Source organism: Gymnoscopelus braueri (genome assembly GCF_963280865.1).
Source record: "Gymnoscopelus braueri genome assembly, chromosome: 18".
Taxonomy (NCBI): Eukaryota; Metazoa; Chordata; class Actinopteri; order Myctophiformes; family Myctophidae; genus Gymnoscopelus; species Gymnoscopelus braueri.
The window spans coordinates 34,022,887-34,044,890 of NC_137618.1; the positions used below are offsets into that span (position 1 = coordinate 34,022,887).

A 22,004-nucleotide genomic window follows, 5' to 3' on the forward strand; every position below is an offset into this window, starting at 1 on the left:
TCCTGAATGTGGATGTTCATGGAGAATATCTGGATAATACCCTGAGGGAATTCACATCATCTCAGACAATATTGGGTCTAGGGGGATGGAGTTGGGAATGTGATCACTGATTGATTGATTGATTGATGTACTTTATTTAGTAAGACATGAGAACAGTAGGCTACATGACAGTACATAACAGTACATGGAAGTACAAATTCACAATACAAGGTCTTCTAAACTGGAAATCTCATTAAGCACTGAGCTTGTTTAAGATGAGAACCCCATGCACACAAATCATGATGACATATAAGAGACAGACAGATATACACACTACTATACAGAATGTCATACAATCAGTTTACAGGTTACTGGTATGAATATGTACAACACTGTATTATATTAGTTTTTGCTCTGATATATTACAGTAGATGGCGGTATATATGGCATATGGATGCCAACCATCACACGCCAAAAGAAGAACACGCCATAAACTGTTTTACCACACAGTTCTGTTTGTCCCTTTCTCTTGCCGTCTGTTACCACGGTGATTTTGACAAGCTTTGAGTAGTGTTGCCATGTCCGCTTATTATAAGCTACTCTGGGCTTCTTTTTCTGTAAAGTTGCTTGTAAATATTGGGTTACGGTTTTTTAAGCTTGCTCCCTAAATGTTGTTTAAAACAGTGGTTCTCAAACATTTTCTTGTCAAGGACCCCCAAATTAATGCATTTGTCCACGGACCCCCCCCATCTAAAAGTATTATGTGACCCCTGTACCAAATTAGTGTTAAAATATTTAAAATTGTATATATTCAAAAACAGATCTACAAGCCCACAACCCGTCGTGATGCGACGCGTTGCAAGCTTGTAGATCGGCTATTTTCAAATATCCGACTCTCATGTGGCTAGCTAGTCGCTTCTTTTGGGATTGTTTTCATAGACCTAGTTGCTTATTTCTCTCGAAATATCTGGCAACACTGGTTTTGAGATTACCAAAGGAACTGTCTATCTGCTAATCTAACTCGGTCAATTAACATTAGCTTTGACGGTGGATATTGAAGATCAGAAATAATGGCATCGATTTTGGATGCTCTTTGGGAGGACAGAGACGTCAGATTCGACATAACAGCACAGTAAGTTCCACAATTGCATTTACTCAGCCTTTTTATCCACCACGGTGCAGCTAATTGGCTACGCTATACACTCTGCTGCAACCTCTAAAGTCTAAAGGCATAGCAGCATTAATAGGCCTATCTATCTTTATTCATCTACATAATTTTTTGCGTCTGATTGTGAAATGTAAACAGCTACTGTTGATTATTATTATGTTATAGATACAAAGCGACCGCATACCATATTTTCTGTTAGCCCTTCAGCTAATCCCCATGGCTACCACAGTCTATGATTGCTACACAGTGGTGTAAAGTAACTAAGTACATTTACTCAAGTACTGTACTTAAGTACAATTTTGAGGTATTTTTACTTTACTGGAGTATTTACAATTTTCAGTACTTTTACTTATACTCCATCTTAGAGGAAAATTGTACTTTTACTCCACTATTATTTGAAAACTTTAGTTACTAAGTTACTTTGTAGATTTTGATTATTAGTAAAAAAAATAAAAATTAAAAAAACATATTAACCACTTCTTCAGCCAGTCTACATTTCGGCAATTTGAAAATAGCCGATCTACAAGCTCACACAATGCTTCAACCCATTGTGAGCTTGCAGATTTGCTAATTTGCCAGATGGATTTGAAAACTTGTGAAATGGGACATTCTGCATAATGAGTTTACTTAAGTACTTTCTACTTTTGGTACTTTAAGTACATTTTGATACCAATACTTTTGTACTTTGTAAATTTTGCATTCTGGACTTCACATTATGTACTTTGTACTTGTAACAGAGTATTTCTACATTACAGTATTGATGTATTTGAAAGTATTTGAGTAAAAATTGAGTACTTTTCCCACCACTGCTTATAATAACAGGCAAATGAAAACTCGCACTGGAGAGGTACTGATAGACTGCCTTGACTCCATAGAAGACACCAAAGGGAACAACGGGGATCGAGGTATTTAATGCATGATACAGTATATTGAGCATTTTTAGGATCGAGCCTTGAGGTAGCCTTAAATGAAAAGAAAGCTGGTTACAGACTTTGACCATTATCTTCTTGGTCTTTGCAGGGAGACTCTTGGTAACAAACCTGAGGATCATCTGGCATTCTTTGGCTCTGCCCAGAGTCAATTTGTGTGAGTATTGATGTAAAAATAAATTGGTAGCTTGATTGTGGGGGTGTTACAGTAATGTAATAGATTATACATTTTTATTTAATAAAATAATCAATTAATAATCATTCCCTATATTGTTTCAAAGCGCAAATAGTGAAAATAGCCAATGTACAAGCTCACAACATATCACATTGTGACACGTTGTGAGCTTGTAGATATATATATATACTATTTTCACTATTTTTGCACAACGACAAATTTGTCGACAAATTTGTACGACAAATTATGAAATAACGCTTAAGTGACTAATCAGTTTGTTGATTTTTTTTAAGTGCTTCTCGATGATTCAATTAATCGAAAAAGTTATCAATAGAATAATTGCTAAGAAAATGATTGATAGTTGCAGCCCTTGATTGACACAATTCTGTGGCAGTCTTGTCAGCTGTCCATCTTGCAAACAAAACATTTAAAACTGCTGAAATCATTGACACTTGTTCTTTCTCATCAGCTGTGGGTTACAATTCGATCATAAACATCACAACAAGGACAGCAAACTCTGTAAGTAAAACTTTAAAATCACTCATGTCTATGCATGTATGATCACACGGGTATTTGAATATTAGTACAGCCTCAAAATACATGGTTGTCTGTCACATACAGTACTTTCAGTTTGATTGATTGATTGAATACTTTATTAGCAGTGTGCAAAAAAAAGCACAGGAAACTGAGAAAAGTACAGTTCAATACAAGGTCTGCTAAGAGGATTTTAAACCCAAGAAAGGCTGTTTCCATTGGGGTCCTTTGTACTCAATTCATCGAAACATTTAATGACAGACAAATAGTCTGTCTTTGTAGATCAGTCTTTGTATCATAAGCTCAGTCAGTGAATGTACAGTACACTGACTGACTGAATGTAGCACATCGTCACTGTCGGGTGGAAACCTTGGATGTGCAAAATGCTTTAAGGAAATGGAAAAATTAACCTGTGTTCCAATGTTATTATTTAGTCACAAGCTCTTGTAATACTTGTGTTCTATAAAAATTTATTTAAGTTAATCCTGAAGACCTGAAGCCGATTTATACAAATGTCTTCTAAATCCCAACAATTTTCTGAAAAACGTATGTTTCTATATCAGTGGTGCTCAAACATTTTCATGTCAAGGACCCCCAAAATTATATGTATTTGGCCGCCGACCCCCATCTCAAAATATTTTGTTCCAGGGACCCCCAGAAGCAAAGATTTGAGTTAAAAATGTTTGCTTTAAAAGAATATATATATTTTGCACACATTTTCACGATTTTTCAAAAATAGCAGATCTACCACTCGGTGCCGTGCTATGAGCTTGTATATCTGCTGTGAAATAATGCTTTTTAGCTCAAATAAAAAAATTACACAGATGCATTCCCAGATGCGTTACCAATAGTAACAGTGATGTAAAAGTGTTTGATCAGGTTACAGATCAGGGCAATAAGAAAGCTAGACCAGACAAACATAGACTGTGTTACAAGCCTTTCCAAGTTGCCTTCAAGTGTTAACATTTTCTGTTCCAGAAACTGAGAGGCCAAACTGAAGCTCTCTACATTTTGACGAAGTCCAACAACACGCGATTTGAATTCATCTTCACAAATGTGGTTCCAGGAAGCCCAAGGCTGTTTACTTCGGTCATAGCTGTGCACAGGTAATGCATCATGATCATATGTTTCAATCTGTTTCGTCACTCCATAAATCAGAATGCATGTTGTGTTAGTGAATGTGTGTATAATATATTGCATTTTGTTTTGTTTATAGGGCCTACGAGACATCCAAAATGTACCGTGACTTGAAACTGCGAGGGGCTCTTATTCAAAACAAGCAGCTCAGACTCTTGCCTCAGGAACAAGTGTATGACAAAATTAACGGAGTGTGGAACTTATCCAGTGACCAGGTACTGTGTTTCTACTTCAGACTTTTAATGTGTTATGGGTGTTTGTGAAAGGTTTGAGAGTGAAGAGCAAAGCTAACATGCAGGTCGGCATGTGGGGAGCAAAGTGTGGTTCACCTTCTCATGTGTAGTGTATACATATCTTTGTCTTCCCCTTGCTTTGTCCAGACCAGTCAAGCCCAAATGTTCTTTTCCCTCATTTTTTTGTCATTGACTGTACACTTGCACATATGTGAAATTTGTCCTCTGCATTTACAGTACCAATCCTATCAGTTAGGAGCAGGGTTAAGGGGTTAAATGTGGGCCCTATCTTGCCTTTTTAGGCATTTTACTATTTGAACTATTTTTAAATGTTTTTTGGGGTGCCCACTGGCCGAGCGGTCCAGGCGCATACGCTGGTAAGATAAGATAATTCCTTTTAACAGGACGTTCATGAAAGTCCTTGCGGGCTTGTTTCCAATGAGGGCCTGTGAGCAATTAGGGGTTAAGAGTCTTGCTCAGGGACAAATTTCATTTCATCAACACATATGCTGGCGTGGCCTGGAATCGTACCTGGGGCAACCAGGGTCTCTGGCTCCCTAGGCGGGCTCACTAACCACTCAGCTATGGCCGCCCCCCTATGGCCGTAATTCAGCTTGACTCCCGATTCCCGATCCCGACGACCTTTGCTGTGTGTCACCCCCCCCATCTCTCTCCCCATTTCCTAAACAAAAAGGGATAAAAGCCCCCAAAAATTATCAAAAAAAATCAAATGTTTTTCAAAATAGTAAAAAAAAAAGCAAAAAATGTTTAGGCATAAGGGGTAAGGCGGCAAGATAGGGTTAAGTGTCTTGCACAGGGACATTTCGACACTCAAAAAAGGAGCTATAGTAAGGACCTCAATTTAATAGACCATTATGTCTAACGATCCTCGTTTCCTCCAGGCTTCATGTCCAAGTGTCCAAGTGTCCCTACTAGAGCAAGTCAAGACACTTTAGCCTTGTAGTATCAGACATACAAGTTTGCATCACTACCAGTAGCCTAAAGTATCTTTTTTAGGACAGTGATCAGTGAAACAATTTCCTTGACGTTTTTTTCTTGTGTTTGTTGCTTCTAGGGAAATCTGGGAACTTTCTTCATCACCAATGTCCGGATTGTGTGGCATGCCAATATGAATGAGAGCTTCAACGTCAGCATTCCTTATTTACAGATTGTAAGTGTAGTATGCTAAATAAACTCGCTGGTCCAAACCTCACACTTCCTACCTGACTTTACAGAGCAGAGATAATGAGTCAAGAATACTTACATGGTCAAATATATTGTAGTGACCCATTTGTATAAACAAAATTGAGAGCTTTGCAGTCAAGCTTCTCCTCTGATGTGTGTGTTGTTGTTGTTTTTCACCAATGTTTTGGCAAGAGCTACCTTCATCAATGTGAATTATTTACATAAAAGTTTCTGCGCTGCAGACAGAGATGGACATTTCACACAGCCCTATACAAATATTTTATGTACACAAAATAATACTACAATACTAAAAAGTGTTTTATGTTATTTTTCTCCCTAAAAGCGCTCCATCAGAATAAGAGACTCAAAGTTTGGCTTGGCGTTGGTGATAGAGAGCTCGCAGCAGGTAGTAAATCTTAATCGCTCTTTCTGAATATGATGTGTATATATTATGGCCAATGTCAAAAAGTGTTGTGTTTGTTTTAGACTGGAGGCTATGTGCTTGGGTTTAAAATTGACCCCATGGATAAGCTTCAAGATGCAGTTAAGCAGATCAACTCACTACATAAGGTGTACTCTGCCAACCCCATCTTTGGAGTGGACTATGAAATGGAGGAAAAGGTAAACACAAAATTCTTAAATTATTGATAGTTAGGAATAAATGGACACATACGGGTCCATTTGGTTCCATTTGCACACTGAATTAAATTAAAACAAACTTGCATTTGACTTGTGACTCAACTATTCACCCTTGTTTGCTTTGCACTTACATTACATACGTACGTCAGGCAGTTGATCTCGTTTTCCTACCTATGATTCCAGCCTCAGCCACTTGAAGAGCTGACAGTGGAACAGCAACCCGATGATGTGGAGATTGAACCTGATGAGCAGACTGATGCTTTCACTGTGAGTTGATCCAATACTCATCCATCCTTAGGGATGCCATGATTTAGTTTTCACACTCTCAAAATAGCACGTTGCTAGTGTCAACATAATGAAGCACAAACAGTAAAGTGTGTTGCCTGGTGCTCATGTTTGAACACAGGTGTGCTCACGAGGCAGCTGTAGCTCTGACCTCTCACTGACTTCATTTGATTGTGTTTTCACTTTGTTCTATGAACTGGTTCTTATTTTTGTGTTTGCTTGTTTTAAGGCCTACTTCGCAGATGGAAATAAGGTAAAGTGTCACAATCATCCCAGTTCTGTTACATAATCTTGGACATTCTGTAATCTAAAAACCAGTGTGTCACTTTACTCTGTTTATCATTATTCCACAGCAACAAGACCGGGAGCCTGTGTTCTCTGAGGAGTTGGGCATTGCCATTGAAAAGCTGAAGGAAGGTTTCACACTCCAAGGACTATGGGAAGTTATGGGCTGAAATGATTTTGAACAATGTTTTATATTTGCATGTGTTGTAAGTATGTACATACTGTAATGACACATTACTACCATCATTTATTTATAGGTCAGCCTCAAAGTTTATGGGTACATTTCAGTATAGTAGGTACAAATTGTATTTAGAAAATATTGAGCTGTACATTATTAAAATATAATTTGTACTATTGAGTAGAATATGTTAAATAATGTATAATGTATTTTGAATTGTGAAACTAGTCAATAAACATATTTAGATATATCTTTACATCTTTATGACTAAATTTCTTCTTACATTTCATTTCATTTTAATTTGCATGTACCTTTTATATTTATATCATGAGGGTACAAGTCAGTTGTACTGTACATGGGACTCTGAGTCATTCCTTCTGTGAACAATGATCTCAGGCTAAATACAAAACTGTCTGAGGAGTTGAGGTATTTTAGAAATGGCAGTAGGGGACAAATGTCACCTGGTGTGGATGCAGCTGCTCTCTGACCCTGTCTACTAGGAAGGTCACTCCCCCTGGGAAACACTCATTTGAATTTATAACATACTTAACTGGGCTTGTTCACACATAGTAGTGACTCATCACTCCATACTCCTATACACAGGATTACGTTCAGTTCTATCAGTGAATCGTGAATCAGTTCTCTCTAAATTTAGACACTAGTAGTGACTCATCCCTCCATACTTCTATACACAGGATTACGTTCAGTTCTATCAGTGAATCGTGAATCAGTTCTCTCTATTCTCACCCTATTTAGATTTTAGATGTTTGGAGATGTTTTAGATGTTTGGAGAATACTAAAGCATGTAGTAAACACAACAAACAGGTCTAATGTAAATGGTATAACGTGAACAAATGGGCCTTTCCTCACATTTCATACAATGTTTTTAATTGTTTTACCATATTTCCTTTAAATAGATCTTTTGACTATATAATGGTCACTGGCTATTTCGGTGTGGTCATATGACATTGTTGTGCTACTATACACCACACTCCATACTTCTATACACAGGATTACATTCAGTTCTATCAGTGAATCGTGAATCAGTTCTCTCTATATTTAGATGTTTGGAGATGTTTGGAGAATACTAAAGCATGTAGTAAACACAACAAACAGGTCTAAATGTAAATGCTATAACATGTGAACAAATGGGTCTTTCCTCACATTTCATACAATGTTTTTAATTGTTTTACCATATTTCCTTTAGATAGATCTTTTGACTCATGGGTTATTTCGGTGAGGTCATATAACATTGTTTTGCCACCAGGGTGACAAGGATCCTCTGTTGTATTTACTCTGTGACAGCTGTGTGATGCAGGCGGCTTTTGCATTTGGCCAACCTGAATTCTTCCTAGATGGGGTGGTGAGCACTGAGCTATATTTAGATGGGCATGGTTATATTGAAGGGGCTTCAGACCTGGTGGCCTATAGTTCTCTGTCAGCTTGGACAGCGTGCTGATAACAGTCTCTCTGAAATCCACTTCCTTCTATTCAGCATGGATGCTAAAGGCTTGAGGGCAGATCTTCGCTTGTTTCAGAGCACTTTGCTCCAAGATGGGCTAAAAGAGCTCCTGAATGAGAATAAGCTCATTGACTGTGTACTTAAAGTAGGGGACAGAAGCCTCCCCTGCCATAGGCTCATTCTGTCAGCATGCAGCCCTTATTTCCGAGAGCTTTACTTTTCAGAAGATGGCAAGCAGATGGAAAACAAGAAGGAGGTTGTTCTCGAGAATTTGGACCCCGCTATCATGGAAATGATAGTGAACTATATGTATTCGGCAGAGATCGATCTCACAGATGACAATGTGCAGGATATTTTTGCTGTTGCAAACCGTTTCCAGATCCCTTCAGTCTTCACTGTTTGTGTAAATTACCTTCAGAACAAACTATCACGAGCCAACTGCCTGGCCATCTACAGACTAGCGCTGATGCACGACTGCCCCAGACTGGCAGCAGCTGCTCGAGACTTTGTTGCAGACCGGTTTGAAAGTGTGGTCAACGATGATGTTTTCCTGGAGCTGGCTTCTCATGAACTCTTTGCGATCATTGGAGCAGATGCCCTGAATGTTGAGAAAGAGGAGGTTGTGTTCGAGTCCCTGATGAAGTGGGTCAGGAAAGATAAGGAGAATCGCACCAAGTCACTGGACGAAGCCTTCGACTGCATTCGCTTCCGTTTGCTCCCAGAGAAGTATTTCAACGAAAAGGTGGAGAAGGATGACATCATCAAGTCTGACCCAGAGCTCGTCAAAAAGATCAAAGAAGTCAAAGACGCCTTCTCTGGGAAACTCCCGGAGACAAAGACAGGACAAGATGGTGAAGGAGAGGACAGCATATTGCCTGGCCATCTCAATGACAACCGCAGAAAAGGCATGTATGCCAAAGACATGCTGCTGATGATCAGTGACACTGCTGCCGTGGCTTATGATGGCATTGAAAATGAATGCTTCCTGGCTGCAATGTCTGAGCTAATCCCACACAACCACGTCAGTGTGGTATCAAAGAAGAATAACCTCTATGTCTTGGGAGGATTGTTTGCAGATGAAGAGAACAAAGACGCCCCATTACAGTGCTACTTCTTCCAGGTACCCAAAAAACTTACACTCGTTGGTAAATTTTATTTTCAAATGTACTGTTCATGGAATTTCTTTGCCAAAGATTCAGTAACCAAAACAATGTTTTTCACAGATGGATAGTCTCGCTAGTAACTGGATAGCTCTGCCACCAATGCCTTCCCCCAGAGGTCTGTTTGCTATGGGGGAATGTGACAATCTCATCTTTGCTGTAGCAGGCAAAGAACTACAGTCCAATGAGTCTCTTGACTCTGTCATGTGCTATGATGTGGGGTGAGTACATATTGCCCAAATTGATACATTTACTGTATATATTGTGTATATTTCATAATTTTGAACATATTCATAATTGTGACATCTACTCATTAGGAAAATGAAGTGGACTGAAACCAAAAAGCTGCCCATGAAAATACACGGCCACTGTGTTGTCAATGAGAACGGACTTGTGTACTGCATTGGAGGAAAAACAGATGACAAGTAAGGCTGCAATGACAAAATAATATATAATAAAAACATGCAATTACACATTTTGAATGTTATATGTATCCAAGTATGAACTTCACATGAATAAAACTGTTTTTCTAAATCTTTTTATCCCACTAATAAAGCAAAGCAACCAATAAGATGTTTGCATACAATCACAAGAAGTCAGAGTGGAAGTCTGTGGCATCTATGCAGACACCACGATCCATGTTTGGGGCAGTCATCCACAATGGGAAGATTATTGTGACTGGTGGAGTCAATGACGACGGCCTCATCAACTCATGTGAAGCCTATGATTTTGGAACCAACAAGTATGTGCATATAGTTATATTTCATTTATTAATAAACATATTGTGCCTGCCCTAGAATCTCTAAATTCATAAAATTCCATTTAGGCAAGACCATCATTGGAAAGATATACATATACATTTGGACCAGTAATCATATGGAAGATTTCCATGAATGAAACAAAATGTGCCTTGTTCCAGGTGGTCACCCTTCACAGAGTTTCCCCAGGAGAGGAGTTCAGTCAATCTGATCAGCTGTGGAGGGCTGTTGTATGCGGTTGGAGGCTTTGCTGTGATCGAGATGGAGGGCAAAGCAGTCCCCAGCGAAATCAATGACATTTGGCAGTAAGTGTCCATTTCTTTAATACATTACGATCATACTTCACTATTCTAAGACTATACTGTAGGATCATATTTGTATGTTTCACTTGTGCAGTATGCTGCTAACAAATGTCTCTTTTCTTAATAGGTATGAAGAAGATAATAAGGAGTGGAGTGGGATGATTAAGGAGATGCGCTATGCAGCAGGGGCCACTTGTGTGTCCATGCGCCTCAATGCTGCTAGAATGCCCAAACTGTAACAATTGGAGGATACTTTTGTTTCTGGTTGTGAAAGCAGTGTTCTTGTTTCTATTTTTAATTGTGGCTCACTAGGAGCGTAATACCAGTTTTTGTTGTGTTTTTTCTAATAAATCATATAAATTTGAATTCCCATTTCCTTATTTTAAATCATGGATTCATACTAAATATAATTTATATGTGCAATATGCTAAAGGTATCTGAGCTGCTGAGGGAAGTCTTACCCATCTGGAGCCTCCTCTGCAGGGGCAGGGACACCTACTGTATCAGAAGTCTTCATAGATATTAGAGTAGAATTGCTTTAAAAACGTATATACAAGGTACTTGTATGAGGTAACATTTTATTATAAAACTTTCGACAATTCTCATTACAAAAGGTCTCTAAGACACGTTTGTCTTAGAAGTTATGAGGTCAGTATGTCAACTCTAGGCTCTCCAGTGAAAATAAAGAGCACTTAATATAAATATGCAAGTTCTATAAAAGGCCTTCTCAGTAACACTTGTTTTGCATCAGATGTCTATAATGCACTATAAACATACAATGCATTATAATCTTATAATGCTGTATTATAGTATCAGAACTCAAATACTCATGATCATAACACCTTATAAAGCATTTTATGACTCATATCAAGTATAAACACATGGTAATTGGCTTATAACACTATAATTACAGTTATGAAGACTCAAAATGTAAGTACTCATAATGCAAGCATAACACAACGTCTTTTATAATGACTTATAAGGTCACGTATCATGATACTTCATAATTACTGGTACTCACTGACCTTTGTGGGCGGAATCAGTGTACTATAATTCTCATAGATGTAATAATTCATTATAATGAAATATAATCAGTAGCATGCCACTTGGACACAGGCCGGGGTCTGATCAGCCTTGGTCGGGTCGTCTGGAGGAGCGTGTCTGTTACAAGACCCGAAACAAAGTTTGTGCATCAGTAGATTAACTAGTGTGATTATAAGTCACTGAGTAGTCAATGGGTGCTTTAAGTAAAGCAAAAATAGCACTCAATTTAAATAAGAACACAAAATGTTTCTGCCAACACCTTCAGTAATGTAATTATTTAAATCACCCAATGAGCACTTACAGTGACTTGTAATCCCACTATATGTATATCATTATAAAATGATTATAATATATTACAATTATGATCATTATAATATACTATAATCCTTGCCCAAAAATGTCTTTGAGTGTCCATAATATAAACTTTCTCGGCAAGTATAGTAATAGTAAGTAATATAATATTACCGGTATGTGACCTTATAAGTCATTTGTAATGAGCATGAGTATTTACAGTATGAGTTCTTAGAACATAATTATACAGTGCAGTTTATAATGCATTATAAATATGTTATGACAGCACTGAAATTGACACGGGATGTATAGCAAGTGTTACCATTCTGATTTGAACATCTAAAGCTCAGTCAGTATTAAAAGCATCATTAATTAAATAAATAGGCCCTTTCAACAAGGCAGATCTGAAAATATTTTCTTCTTAAGATACTCCTTCCAAGCATCTTGTGTTGAGAGTTCCATGGAGTTCCACTCAAAATGAGGGATCTGTATGTGCAAATGAAAACATTGGTTGGTTGTTGAACACTTTTGATACAAATGTCATACAAGTAAACATACACCACATTCAACCTGGTCACCTCTAGGCTTGCCTCTCTCACCTGAACAACATGATATCCAAGGATTTCTAGGTGCCTCTTTCTCATCATGGCTTCACCTTTCATGTGACGAGAACTTTTGCAAAACGACTTGGAATCCAAGAAGTCCACAGCAACACTAACAAGTTAAAACAAGGTGGTGAGCAAATGTCAACAACAAAAAAGTTCCCATGGTACTTATTAGGGGTGCAACAGTTCAGTTAGCCCAGGGTTCAGTTCGTAGCTCGGTTTTTGGGTCTTGGTTTTGGTACACTTTGAAAAGATTTGTAATGAAAGAATTACTGTAAATATTTCTAAATTTCTCAACATATTTTACTTATTAGCAAAACGTTTTTCCATTCAGACACATTCCAGTCTGACAATATTATTGTCTGTGTTTCATGGAATAAAACTGGTTGTTTTAGATTGTGTGAATCTGTATAAGGATTAAAACTAATTGTGCTTACAAGTGTTGTCCCTCTCTGCTGTCATGGAGTACTTAGTTCAAGCTGCTGTGTTGGAAATAACTAAACTTTTGAATGAGGAAAGGACTTGAAGCTACAGCGAGTCCAGACGACACCACGACATGTCAATGCAGTACGCCAATGGTGTTGCTCACTGAAAACAGCCCATCCAGAAATGTACAACATGTCAATTGCAGGGAGGGGTTTTCTCCAGTGACACAAGACACTGTCATTTCAGTAGTGGTAAAGGTAATATCATAAAATGTTATAGCAAAACTGAAAGCCGTATTTCACAAGTGCATATTTAACCGTGGATGGTGAACCGTAAGTGTTCAATGTCACACCGAGAACCGTTTCACCCCTAGTACATATCCACATCTTTGCTTTCTTAACCACTTTAAGCCCCATTTCATACATTGTTGTACATCAGTTTTGCATGAAAACAGCTGATCTAAAAGCTTACAAAGTGTTGCGATGACATTTTGTAAGATTGTAGATCAGCTATTTTTGCTGTTTCATCACAATGTTCTTGTGGAATATATTCTTACCGCTGTGCTCCAGGTGGCAACTCATTCCTGTTCTTTTCCAGTGAATCAGAGCCCCATTGAACCTTTCCACTGTCAGAGATCTGCAGTGTGCTCGGCTCCATGTAAGGCACAGGCTGGTGGTTCTTGTCCAACACACACTCAAAGTCTATAAGAACAAAGTACAATACAATATTTAAAATATACATTATATATAAAAACATTGCTTAGCAAAGCCAGGGAGAAGTATTAGAAGTAGTATTAGAATTGTGGAAATGACTATCATAATAAGATGGTCATACATTACTTGCCTACTGTGTAGAAATAAGGGGTGAGAACTGCCACTCTGGCGCAGTGAATACCCCCCAGGACCTCACCCAGCATTCTGTGGATTTGCTGTTGGACAGAACTGATAAATCCATTCCCTGGAAAACATTTTTGACAGACAATTGATATCATCCAGACAAAGTGTGGATGATATGATTACACTTTCTACTTATATAGAGTATCTTTTCTCTGCAGCTCTACACTGACAAACAGTCTTTACCTTTCCTCTGCAACTGCAGGCAGTATTGCTCATGAAACCATGGAACCTGGAACTCAGGGCACTCAAGACACACAGCTCGATTCAGCTCCATAAGCCGCAGTCGAATACGCATGTTGAGTGCATCATGTAGGGCTGTCGGGAGATGTTTTAGTATTAGTGAAGTACTGATCCTCTAAGGTGTGATTTAAAAAATGAATCATTTAAATGCAATCGCCTTTGATCATTTTAACATAATTCTTACTTTCTAATTGTGAGTCCAGCTTGCCGAGGAAATTTATATTAAAGATTTCTCTTATCAGTTCCTCTGGGAAACAGTCAGCCATTGCCAAGGCATAGCCAAGAAGCACTAGCAAATGGGGATCAATGGAACCTGGAGACAAACAGATCAAAATATGCAAATGTGATCTTAAAAAAACAACAACTTTACAGCATTTTAATGTCATTTGTTTTATTCAGTTCTTGTTAACTTTTCAATTTTTACTTTATGTTTTACTTTGATTCTATAATAGTATTGTGATTTATGACTTTTGTCTTACTTTTGTGGATTATGATTTATTACGATTATGATGTTGTGGTTGATCATCCTCTATTGGAAAGAACTTTGGGTAAACTCCTAGTGTGTTTAAATGTACTATAAATAAAGATGACTTGACTTTTTGATTAACAATGATTATTAAAAAAAAACTATATTCACTTACTGATATGAGGTGTAAAGTGCTGAATGCAAACTTCAAACAAGTCATCTGCTCCAGGATGATCATAATTCAGTATGGCAAAGGGTAGCAGTGTAGCATACGTCGCTGAGTGGTGAATCTTAAAGACGACAGAGAGAGAGAAAAAAACGCAGTTAATGTTGTGTGTGCTCTGCTTTTCCTGCCGTTTACATTTAAAATGATTATTATTTCAAATGTAAAATGATGTACTGCATCTACAACACCTTGTCAATGTCTGTAATTGCCACACAAGCAACACGATCCATTAAAGGAGTGCATAGATAGTTTGTCCGGGTTAAGAAGAAGGCCAAGTCAGGTACATTACTCCAGTTTATCTGGTCCATCATCCTCTGTAATGTGACCATGGTCTCCTCCAGCAGCAATTCCTCAAACCACTCTCCTGAGATGTACTTGAGCTCTTCCAGCACCACGTCCAGCCGGTCAGTTGTTTGGAGTCTCTCGTGCCCACAGTGGTTCAGCGTCTGCAGTAAGCGGACATACTTGCCGGGAGCGTTGTGACGGTAGGAGGGGTCATTGCGCACCCACTTGGCAATCGCCACGGCTAAAGTGTTGAGGTCACTGAGAGAACACTGGGACAGCACCGCCTCCACCCGTGAGATCACACCTTCGTCAACTCGCGGGGAGGGCAGCATGGACAAAACGCGGGTCAACATGGTCACTTCATAAGGAAAGATGCTGTTCTGCAAGAAGCTGTGAGAGAAAATGGCATTAGTCTAGTCACTCTAAATAGAGCTAGGCCATAATGACAAAATCAAATATATCTTTTAACAAATACTGTACCGTACCTTGATATCAATATTTTGACGATACTGTATTATTGTATTGTGACAATATGCAAATATTTTTCGAACCGTTGCTTCATGCTGAAGAAATTATACTTTTTAATTCACTTCCAGTTCAAACCGTGACATGCACGAGAGAAGAACACGCCTGGGCGTGCTCGTACTCACTTGACCAGAATATTCCTTAATTTAGTGAAGAACTCAGGGTTCTGGTAATGCAGCAGATAAAGTGTTTGAGTAATTCTGGCCACTTCCATTGGCCTGTAGACGTGAAGGTTCTTTTGGACTACTGATGCGATCCTGTCAAGAAATGATAAGATGATGACATTTTATACACTGTAGAGGCTATTTGGATGCTACATGACAATGACAGAGATAAGCAACTTACTTGCTGATCAGCTGAAGATTCCTACTATTAATCTCTTCCAGTGCCTCAACAACAGCCAGGGCCTGGTGGGCACTGAACTCATCTGCTAATAGGAGCGCTGTGTTCTCCAATCTAAAAGGATTGAAATGGCATATTAGAAACTATCTATGTACCATGGGTTAGATTACATTTCATGCTGTTAATATTCTAATTCTTAGTTCACACCACTACGGCTCGATTTATATTCTATTACGCACCAATGTTGCACATTTAAGTCAACTTTAAGTTAAGTTTTAACCACTTAACCCTGTTTAATGAAGTATATGATCTAGTCCCCCAGGGGTCTATACTAGACCTGCTCCTTTTCTCCCTCTACACCAAAAATAGCCAATCTACAAGCCTACAATGCCCACGTTGTGAGCTTGTAAATCAGCTAATGTTCGCCCCCAGAATAGGAATGTTAGTATTCATGTGGTTAACAGTTGTGTATAAAACTATACAATAAAATAATAATACAAACAAACCCTTCTCTGGTTTCTGGACTGGCCATGGGACTAAGAGCAACAAACAGTTTGGTGAAGGCGAAAGGATCAGTGCTTGAGTCAATCAGTTCTAGGAGTCTCTGTTTAACCGCCAGCCTGAAGTCACAGTTGTTGAACTGCAGTGACTGATACAGCCCCATGATGATGCTGATGTTCTCTGCATCGAGCCTGCAAACGTTTTGCACCAGGATCTGGTTACACTTCTCCAGCAGAGGCCGGTGGCTGTGCTTGATGTTGCGCAGGAACTGCACCACCCTCCTTGGGTTGTTGAGTTGTGGGGTACCCTGGGTGTCCAGGAGATCATCTGCCCTGCTCATGAGAGCGTCCCGCAAACGAGGAGACACCAAGGAAGACACGCTAATCATCAGTGTGGTCAGGATCCTAAAATCAACAACCAACAACACATAAATGGATATTAAAAATAGGAAACACAATTTAAGGCAATTTCCTTTCTCCGGACTTATTGTATACCTAGCATCATCGATAGACGACAGCTTCTGATCCAGAATGTCAGTGATATGACCCATCAGAGGGCTATGTTGCAGGTGTTGATCATTTAGACAGATGGCGAACTTGGAGAGGGATGACATTGGAAATCTGGCAAAACAAATGAAATAACTTATTCAAAGTGAATAACAATAATTCCACATGGACAGACATATGATGTAATGTAGGCTACTGTACCTGTCTAATCTGAGCCATGCTTCTGAAACCAGGTGTTGAACAAGAGTGTCATGATGGTCCACATTGAGTCTGAAAGAATCCAATGATACATGACATTGATAAGCTGCAGTTTCATACACAGCCCGACTGATGTATCGGCCCGTTATTGTTGCAATTTTTGACAACATATCGGTCTAGTTCAGGGGTCTTCAACAGGGGGTCCGGGACCCCTAGGGGGTCCACGGAGATACTACAGGGGAGCCTCCAAATCTTTGTGTGACCGTGATAGGTTAACCCTAGCAGATCTACAAGTTAACAACACTGGGAAGAGGTTTGGTGTACAGGGAAAGAGCAGACCAAGTAGCGAGCCAAAGGTCAAGTTTACAAAGTATTGAGGGTTTAAGTCGTTAAATGTCTGAAAATACACATTTAACATGAATCCAATATGTTGTGAGGGTCCCTGCTTCATCTCTCTCAGCTAAGGGGTCCTTGCCTGAAAAGCGTTGAAGACCCCTGGTCTAGTTTCTTACTTTTACTAGATAGGAACCTCAACTTGTCCTCCTTACCTGAGAATATTGTACAGCATGTCCACCAACATGGAATCCTCCATGAGGGTGATCTTATTCTCGGCCAGGACCCGGAGGGTCAGGAACTCTGGGTGGTTCTTGATGCGATCGACAGTCCTCAGCATCTGTGGTTTCTCCTTCTGGAACTGCCAGAGCATCCCCACAGCACAGCCAACATGGCTCACGTTGAGTTTAGCCTTGTTCTTGCCCACCACCTCAAACACCTGGTCCTCACCAGAGCAGACATGCAGTCTCTCCAAGAGGTGGTCGCTGCTGTTCCCTGACCCCGCATGTAGTGCCCTGCGCAGGCAGGACTTGACTGCTCGGAACCGAAACATAGCCATGGTGGTTGGCCCTCAGAGTCAGAGCTCAGACCACTTCAGTTCAAATGTGAATACAGCTCCACATTATCAATGTCCACTGACTGTCAAATCAAAGTCGTCAGAATAAAAGATCAAATATTTCGAAGTGTAACGTTATCTCCCATATTATAGGAGAGGCACGTATAACAAACACTATGACACACTGACCTCAATCAGAAAAACTATCATGATAATCCACATTTAAAGCACTATAGGTCCATCTGGAGATGTTTTGAGACGTATTGCCCACTGAGCAGCACACGTGTGTCTGCAACAAGCTAAACACGATTGACACGCGTCACGTCTTGGCAATGCTGGGTTGAATGGCTGTCTCCACATGCGATATATTATTCATATTTTATAGATATAATATATGTGGCCGTACAGTGTTTAAGTAAGTGTGTTAACATTGCACTTCCCTAGCCACAGTAGCCAGTTACATAGCCGCCGAATGTCATACATTGTATGCGCATGTTTTAAGGCCCAGAGCGTCTATCACGGGTAGTGTTGCCAGGTCCGCTTATTATAAGCGACTTTGGGCTAATTTTCTGTAAAGTTGCTTAGTTGTGGAACTTGTGGTAGTTGCGGGTTGCGGATTTTTTTGGGCTTGTTTCTAAAGTGTAGTTGATTATTTGTGCTTGTTTCCTAATGTTGTTTAAACCAGTGTTTAATTTTCAAGTCAACGACCGCCAAAATTAATATGTATTTGTCTGCAGACCCCCATCTTGACCCCCATACAAGATGTCTAATAAGATTCTTTGAAAATAGCAGATCTACAAGCTCACAACGCGTCGCATCGTGAAGCATTGTGAGCTTGTAGATCGGCTATTTTCAAATAGCCGCAGCCTAGTCGCTTCCTTTGGGCTTCTTTTCTAAGACCTGGTTGCTTGTTTGTTTCACAAAACCTGGCAACACTGGTCACGGTGGTGGAGTTAAATAACACCGACCGGCACAACGAGGGATACAAATCGAGCACACATAATCGGGTAAGTACCGTATTGATACAAATACTGTACCCATTACCGAGCATTAACGAGAGTATGCGCATGTGCATTTTCAAAACTTTTGAAATAAGTTTAGTGGCCACGGCTCTGCTGCTAGTATTTTGATATAGCGGTCGAATGTGCAATGATTGTAACAGTTGCCTACGAGGTTGTGATATTACATACATTTCATTTTGGAATAATGAAATGTATGTAATATCACAGACATTCTATGGCTAATACTAGCATAGTGATGGCCATGGACATAAATATATTGTGTTATCTGTGTAATTATGTGCACTTGAATTCTGGCACATTTTGACCACATTTTTAGCTATTAAAATATTCATATCATTTCTTTTTAAAAACGCTTTCATCATTCAATTAGTTTTTTGTTATTATCAAATAATAACATCACTTTTGTACTGTGCTGGTTTTCTTCATGTTTTCCAGCCAATGTTAGAGTACGCCCCCTGGAGCAGGAAGATTTTCATTGCAGCTGCATCTTCCATTTCCGACCCTTTGCTGGGCTTTTTGAGCATGTGAACTGGAGAGTGTCCATGAAGTTGCTCACCTGGAACTTTTCAGGTGGCCCAGGACCAGGTGCTCAAAGGTCTTCAAATTGTGTTATGTTAAAGTCTAAAAACCATGGGACAACCCTTTATTGGAGCTGGTTTCCACACTCACTGAAGGCTCAATGATTAAAAAACGTAATGAAAAAACAAGGTTGGCATGCCTTGAGTACTTTGGGGCTGATACCATCGGGCCCCACGACATTACTAGGGTGTGTAGCCACCTCATCTCATTCCTGTTCTGATCAGTAGAGATTGACAGGCTGAGCAGAGGGGCATGATCTGCATTCAGGGAGGAGTGGGGTGTCGATTGGGGGGGGGGGGATTGAATTATTCTAATTCTCATTGTAAAATGTTACTTAAACTAGTACTAATAAAAACAAGACTGATCATGATGAATGACTAAATTATAGCACTTGCATAATGCATACTTTTAACTATCCTTATTTGTATTTCATTGAGCCAATGGAACAATGTTTTACAAGAGCTGAACTCAAACTCGAACGCTCGAACGATAGATGAGTAACATTTGATGCAAATTACTTGTTTGCTTCTCCTAACCCTATTTAAATTTTGGCCCATAAACATGCAATATTGCAGTGCATATGTGTACAAACTAGGGCTACACGATGCTTCTCCTAACCCTATTTGGCCCATAAACATGCAAATATTGCAGTGCATATGTGTACAAACTAGGGCTACACGATATTAGGAAAATGTGATATGCGATAACATTGTTGAATATTGAAATGATGATATAACTCGCAGTAAACAAATACTGAAGTATACAGTCTGTCTGCCTTAGGTTTGCCGCTAACATAGTCATACGACATAGACATAGACAATGAATAGCCTACTAAAACATTGCACCTGGCTACAGCTGATATTGTTGACAATAAATATAAACCAACAACGTAGGAATATAGTTTCTCACTGCTCCGCTTAAAACATTTTCTTCTAATCTAAACAAAAACAGTGAAAAAGAATAAAGTCTGCACACTGGTACTCAGCTCCACGTTTTTAATGCTGCTCAACGTTTTGATCAAGATCTTCATCAGGAATCTTTCAAAAATTCCTGATGAAGATCTTGTGATCATCTTTATTGTCACATCACAGGTTTACAAGTGTAAAGAAATGGGTGGAATTCCTTTTTTCGACTGTTCGCCGCCCCACCTCCCAATGTCCCCCCCCCCCTGTATGTGTGAATGAATGAACCATTGTAAAGCGCTTTGAGCACTTGGAAAAGCGCTATAAAAATGCAATTCATAATTCATTATGCCTGCACAGGGCCCATGAGAATTTCATTGCTCGGCCAGTGATTGGCCCTGCGGGAGCATCCACTAGCCCTGACTATTAGTGTGTAGGCTACCCACTGTTGACCACAAGAAGCCCAAATGTTGTGTTGGAGGATCCTATTGGACATAATGGGACGTTATTGAGTTTTTTTCTTTTCCCCCCCTAGTTCATATGTAGCCCCACAACCAACAAAGGTGAGAGGATCTGATTGACATAGTTATGTTTCATGATCATTTTGGTGGACACCAAAGTGATGCAACACAGTGACACAAATTGAACAACTTAGTTTTATCAACATTTTCTTCATACTAATAGTAATGACATGGCCTTTGGTGTATTAATTGAGCATTCATATCAATAAATCAAACCAAACGAGTGAAATCTGTCCAATCAGTGATTGCCTTTTTTGTGTGTTGTTTTTACCATACACATTGTTATGGCAATCAGTCCAGTGACTCCAAACTAAACGGCATTCAGTAACAAGATCCCTAGGTGAATATAGACCTACTCTTGAGGTGTCACCTGGCAACAGCTACTGTAACGGCAGGTAAAGTTGTGAGAAAACATGCACAGCACTTCCAGACAACTGAAAATGTGCCTTTAATGCTTTACATCATAAATATAAACGCCTTAATGTTGCTGTTGTCCTTCATTCAAGGTGGATCTGAGGGAAGCGATAAAGGTAAGAATGTTAACAAGAGGTCATTCCTCATACTAATTTTTTACTGGTGTGTGAAATGTGTAAACTCTTCTTCTGACAGTTTTTACAAGTGAAACAAGTGAAGTGACTCGCATGTTTTGGATTGTCAAAGCTCTGTATTGAATTCACCCCAGCTGGTAGCATCAGCATGTTCCAACATACAGTGTTTGCCTTGGTTTGTTGGTGCAAAGTAATGTGAAACCTTACTGTACAACAAAAAGCCTACTTCACGAGATGGATTAGATTGTTGGAGCTAACGGGGGAAGGGTGGCTATTATTGTTCTCAGTAGGAGGAGCCTTTTTTACAGTGTGAGATAAGGGAAGCATATCTATATTCACTCTGTCCAGCCGTGGGTTATCATTGGGATCTCATCATTACTGAAATCATATTGGATCAAAGTGTTATGGCACGCTTAAAAAATGTGGTACCGTAAGTATATAGGTCCTTAAACATTCATTCAAATATATTTGATTTATTGGAATTGACAGTAGTTGAAATTATTTATCACATGTCAGCTATAAGGAATACAAAAGTAATTAGTATAACATCGTTGGTGGGATGTGTCCTGTGTTTCCACTTTTC

The 22,004-nt window shown here is 39.3% G+C and overlaps 3 protein-coding genes across 4 annotated transcripts; 2 read left to right on the plus strand and 1 right to left on the minus strand.

Moving 5' to 3' along the window:
* Positions 1–961: 961 nt before the first annotated feature.
* bbs5 (Bardet-Biedl syndrome 5) lies at positions 962–6,879 on the plus strand. The gene is made up of 12 exons (XM_080412684.1): positions 962–1,111; positions 1,970–2,052; positions 2,168–2,233; positions 2,721–2,770; positions 3,764–3,891; positions 4,002–4,137; positions 5,231–5,326; positions 5,684–5,746; positions 5,827–5,961; positions 6,163–6,246; positions 6,494–6,517; positions 6,618–6,879. The coding sequence occupies exons 1-12, from the start codon at positions 1,050–1,052 to the stop codon at positions 6,717–6,719; spliced, it is 1,029 nt and encodes a 342-aa protein (XP_080268810.1). The 5' UTR covers positions 962–1,049; the 3' UTR covers positions 6,720–6,879.
* A 1,267-nt stretch (positions 6,880–8,146) lies between these two features.
* On the plus strand, positions 8,147–10,775 carry klhl41a (kelch-like family member 41a). The gene is made up of 6 exons (XM_080412873.1): positions 8,147–9,309; positions 9,413–9,570; positions 9,667–9,774; positions 9,906–10,091; positions 10,269–10,412; positions 10,537–10,775. Exons 1-6 carry the CDS (start codon positions 8,224–8,226, stop codon positions 10,646–10,648), a joined length of 1,794 nt encoding a protein of 597 aa, XP_080268999.1. The 5' UTR covers positions 8,147–8,223; the 3' UTR covers positions 10,649–10,775.
* A 119-nt stretch (positions 10,776–10,894) lies between these two features.
* fastkd1 (FAST kinase domains 1) lies at positions 10,895–18,299 on the minus strand. Of its 2 annotated transcripts, XM_080412871.1 has the most exons (14): positions 17,509–18,299; positions 16,964–17,032; positions 16,751–16,876; positions 16,262–16,660; positions 15,759–15,869; positions 15,539–15,670; positions 14,792–15,278; positions 14,553–14,667; positions 14,096–14,224; positions 13,855–13,986; positions 13,619–13,732; positions 13,332–13,476; positions 12,344–12,458; positions 10,895–12,230 (listed from the first exon to the last, which is right to left on the minus strand). In XM_080412871.1, the coding sequence occupies exons 1-14, from the start codon at positions 17,850–17,852 to the stop codon at positions 12,135–12,137; spliced, it is 2,514 nt and encodes an 837-aa protein (XP_080268997.1). In that variant the 5' UTR covers positions 17,853–18,299; the 3' UTR covers positions 10,895–12,134. The 2 variants fall into 2 exon arrangements, with proteins under 2 accessions (XP_080268997.1, XP_080268998.1); XM_080412872.1 differs by lacking the exon at positions 16,964–17,032.
* Positions 18,300–22,004: the final 3,705 nt, after the last annotated feature.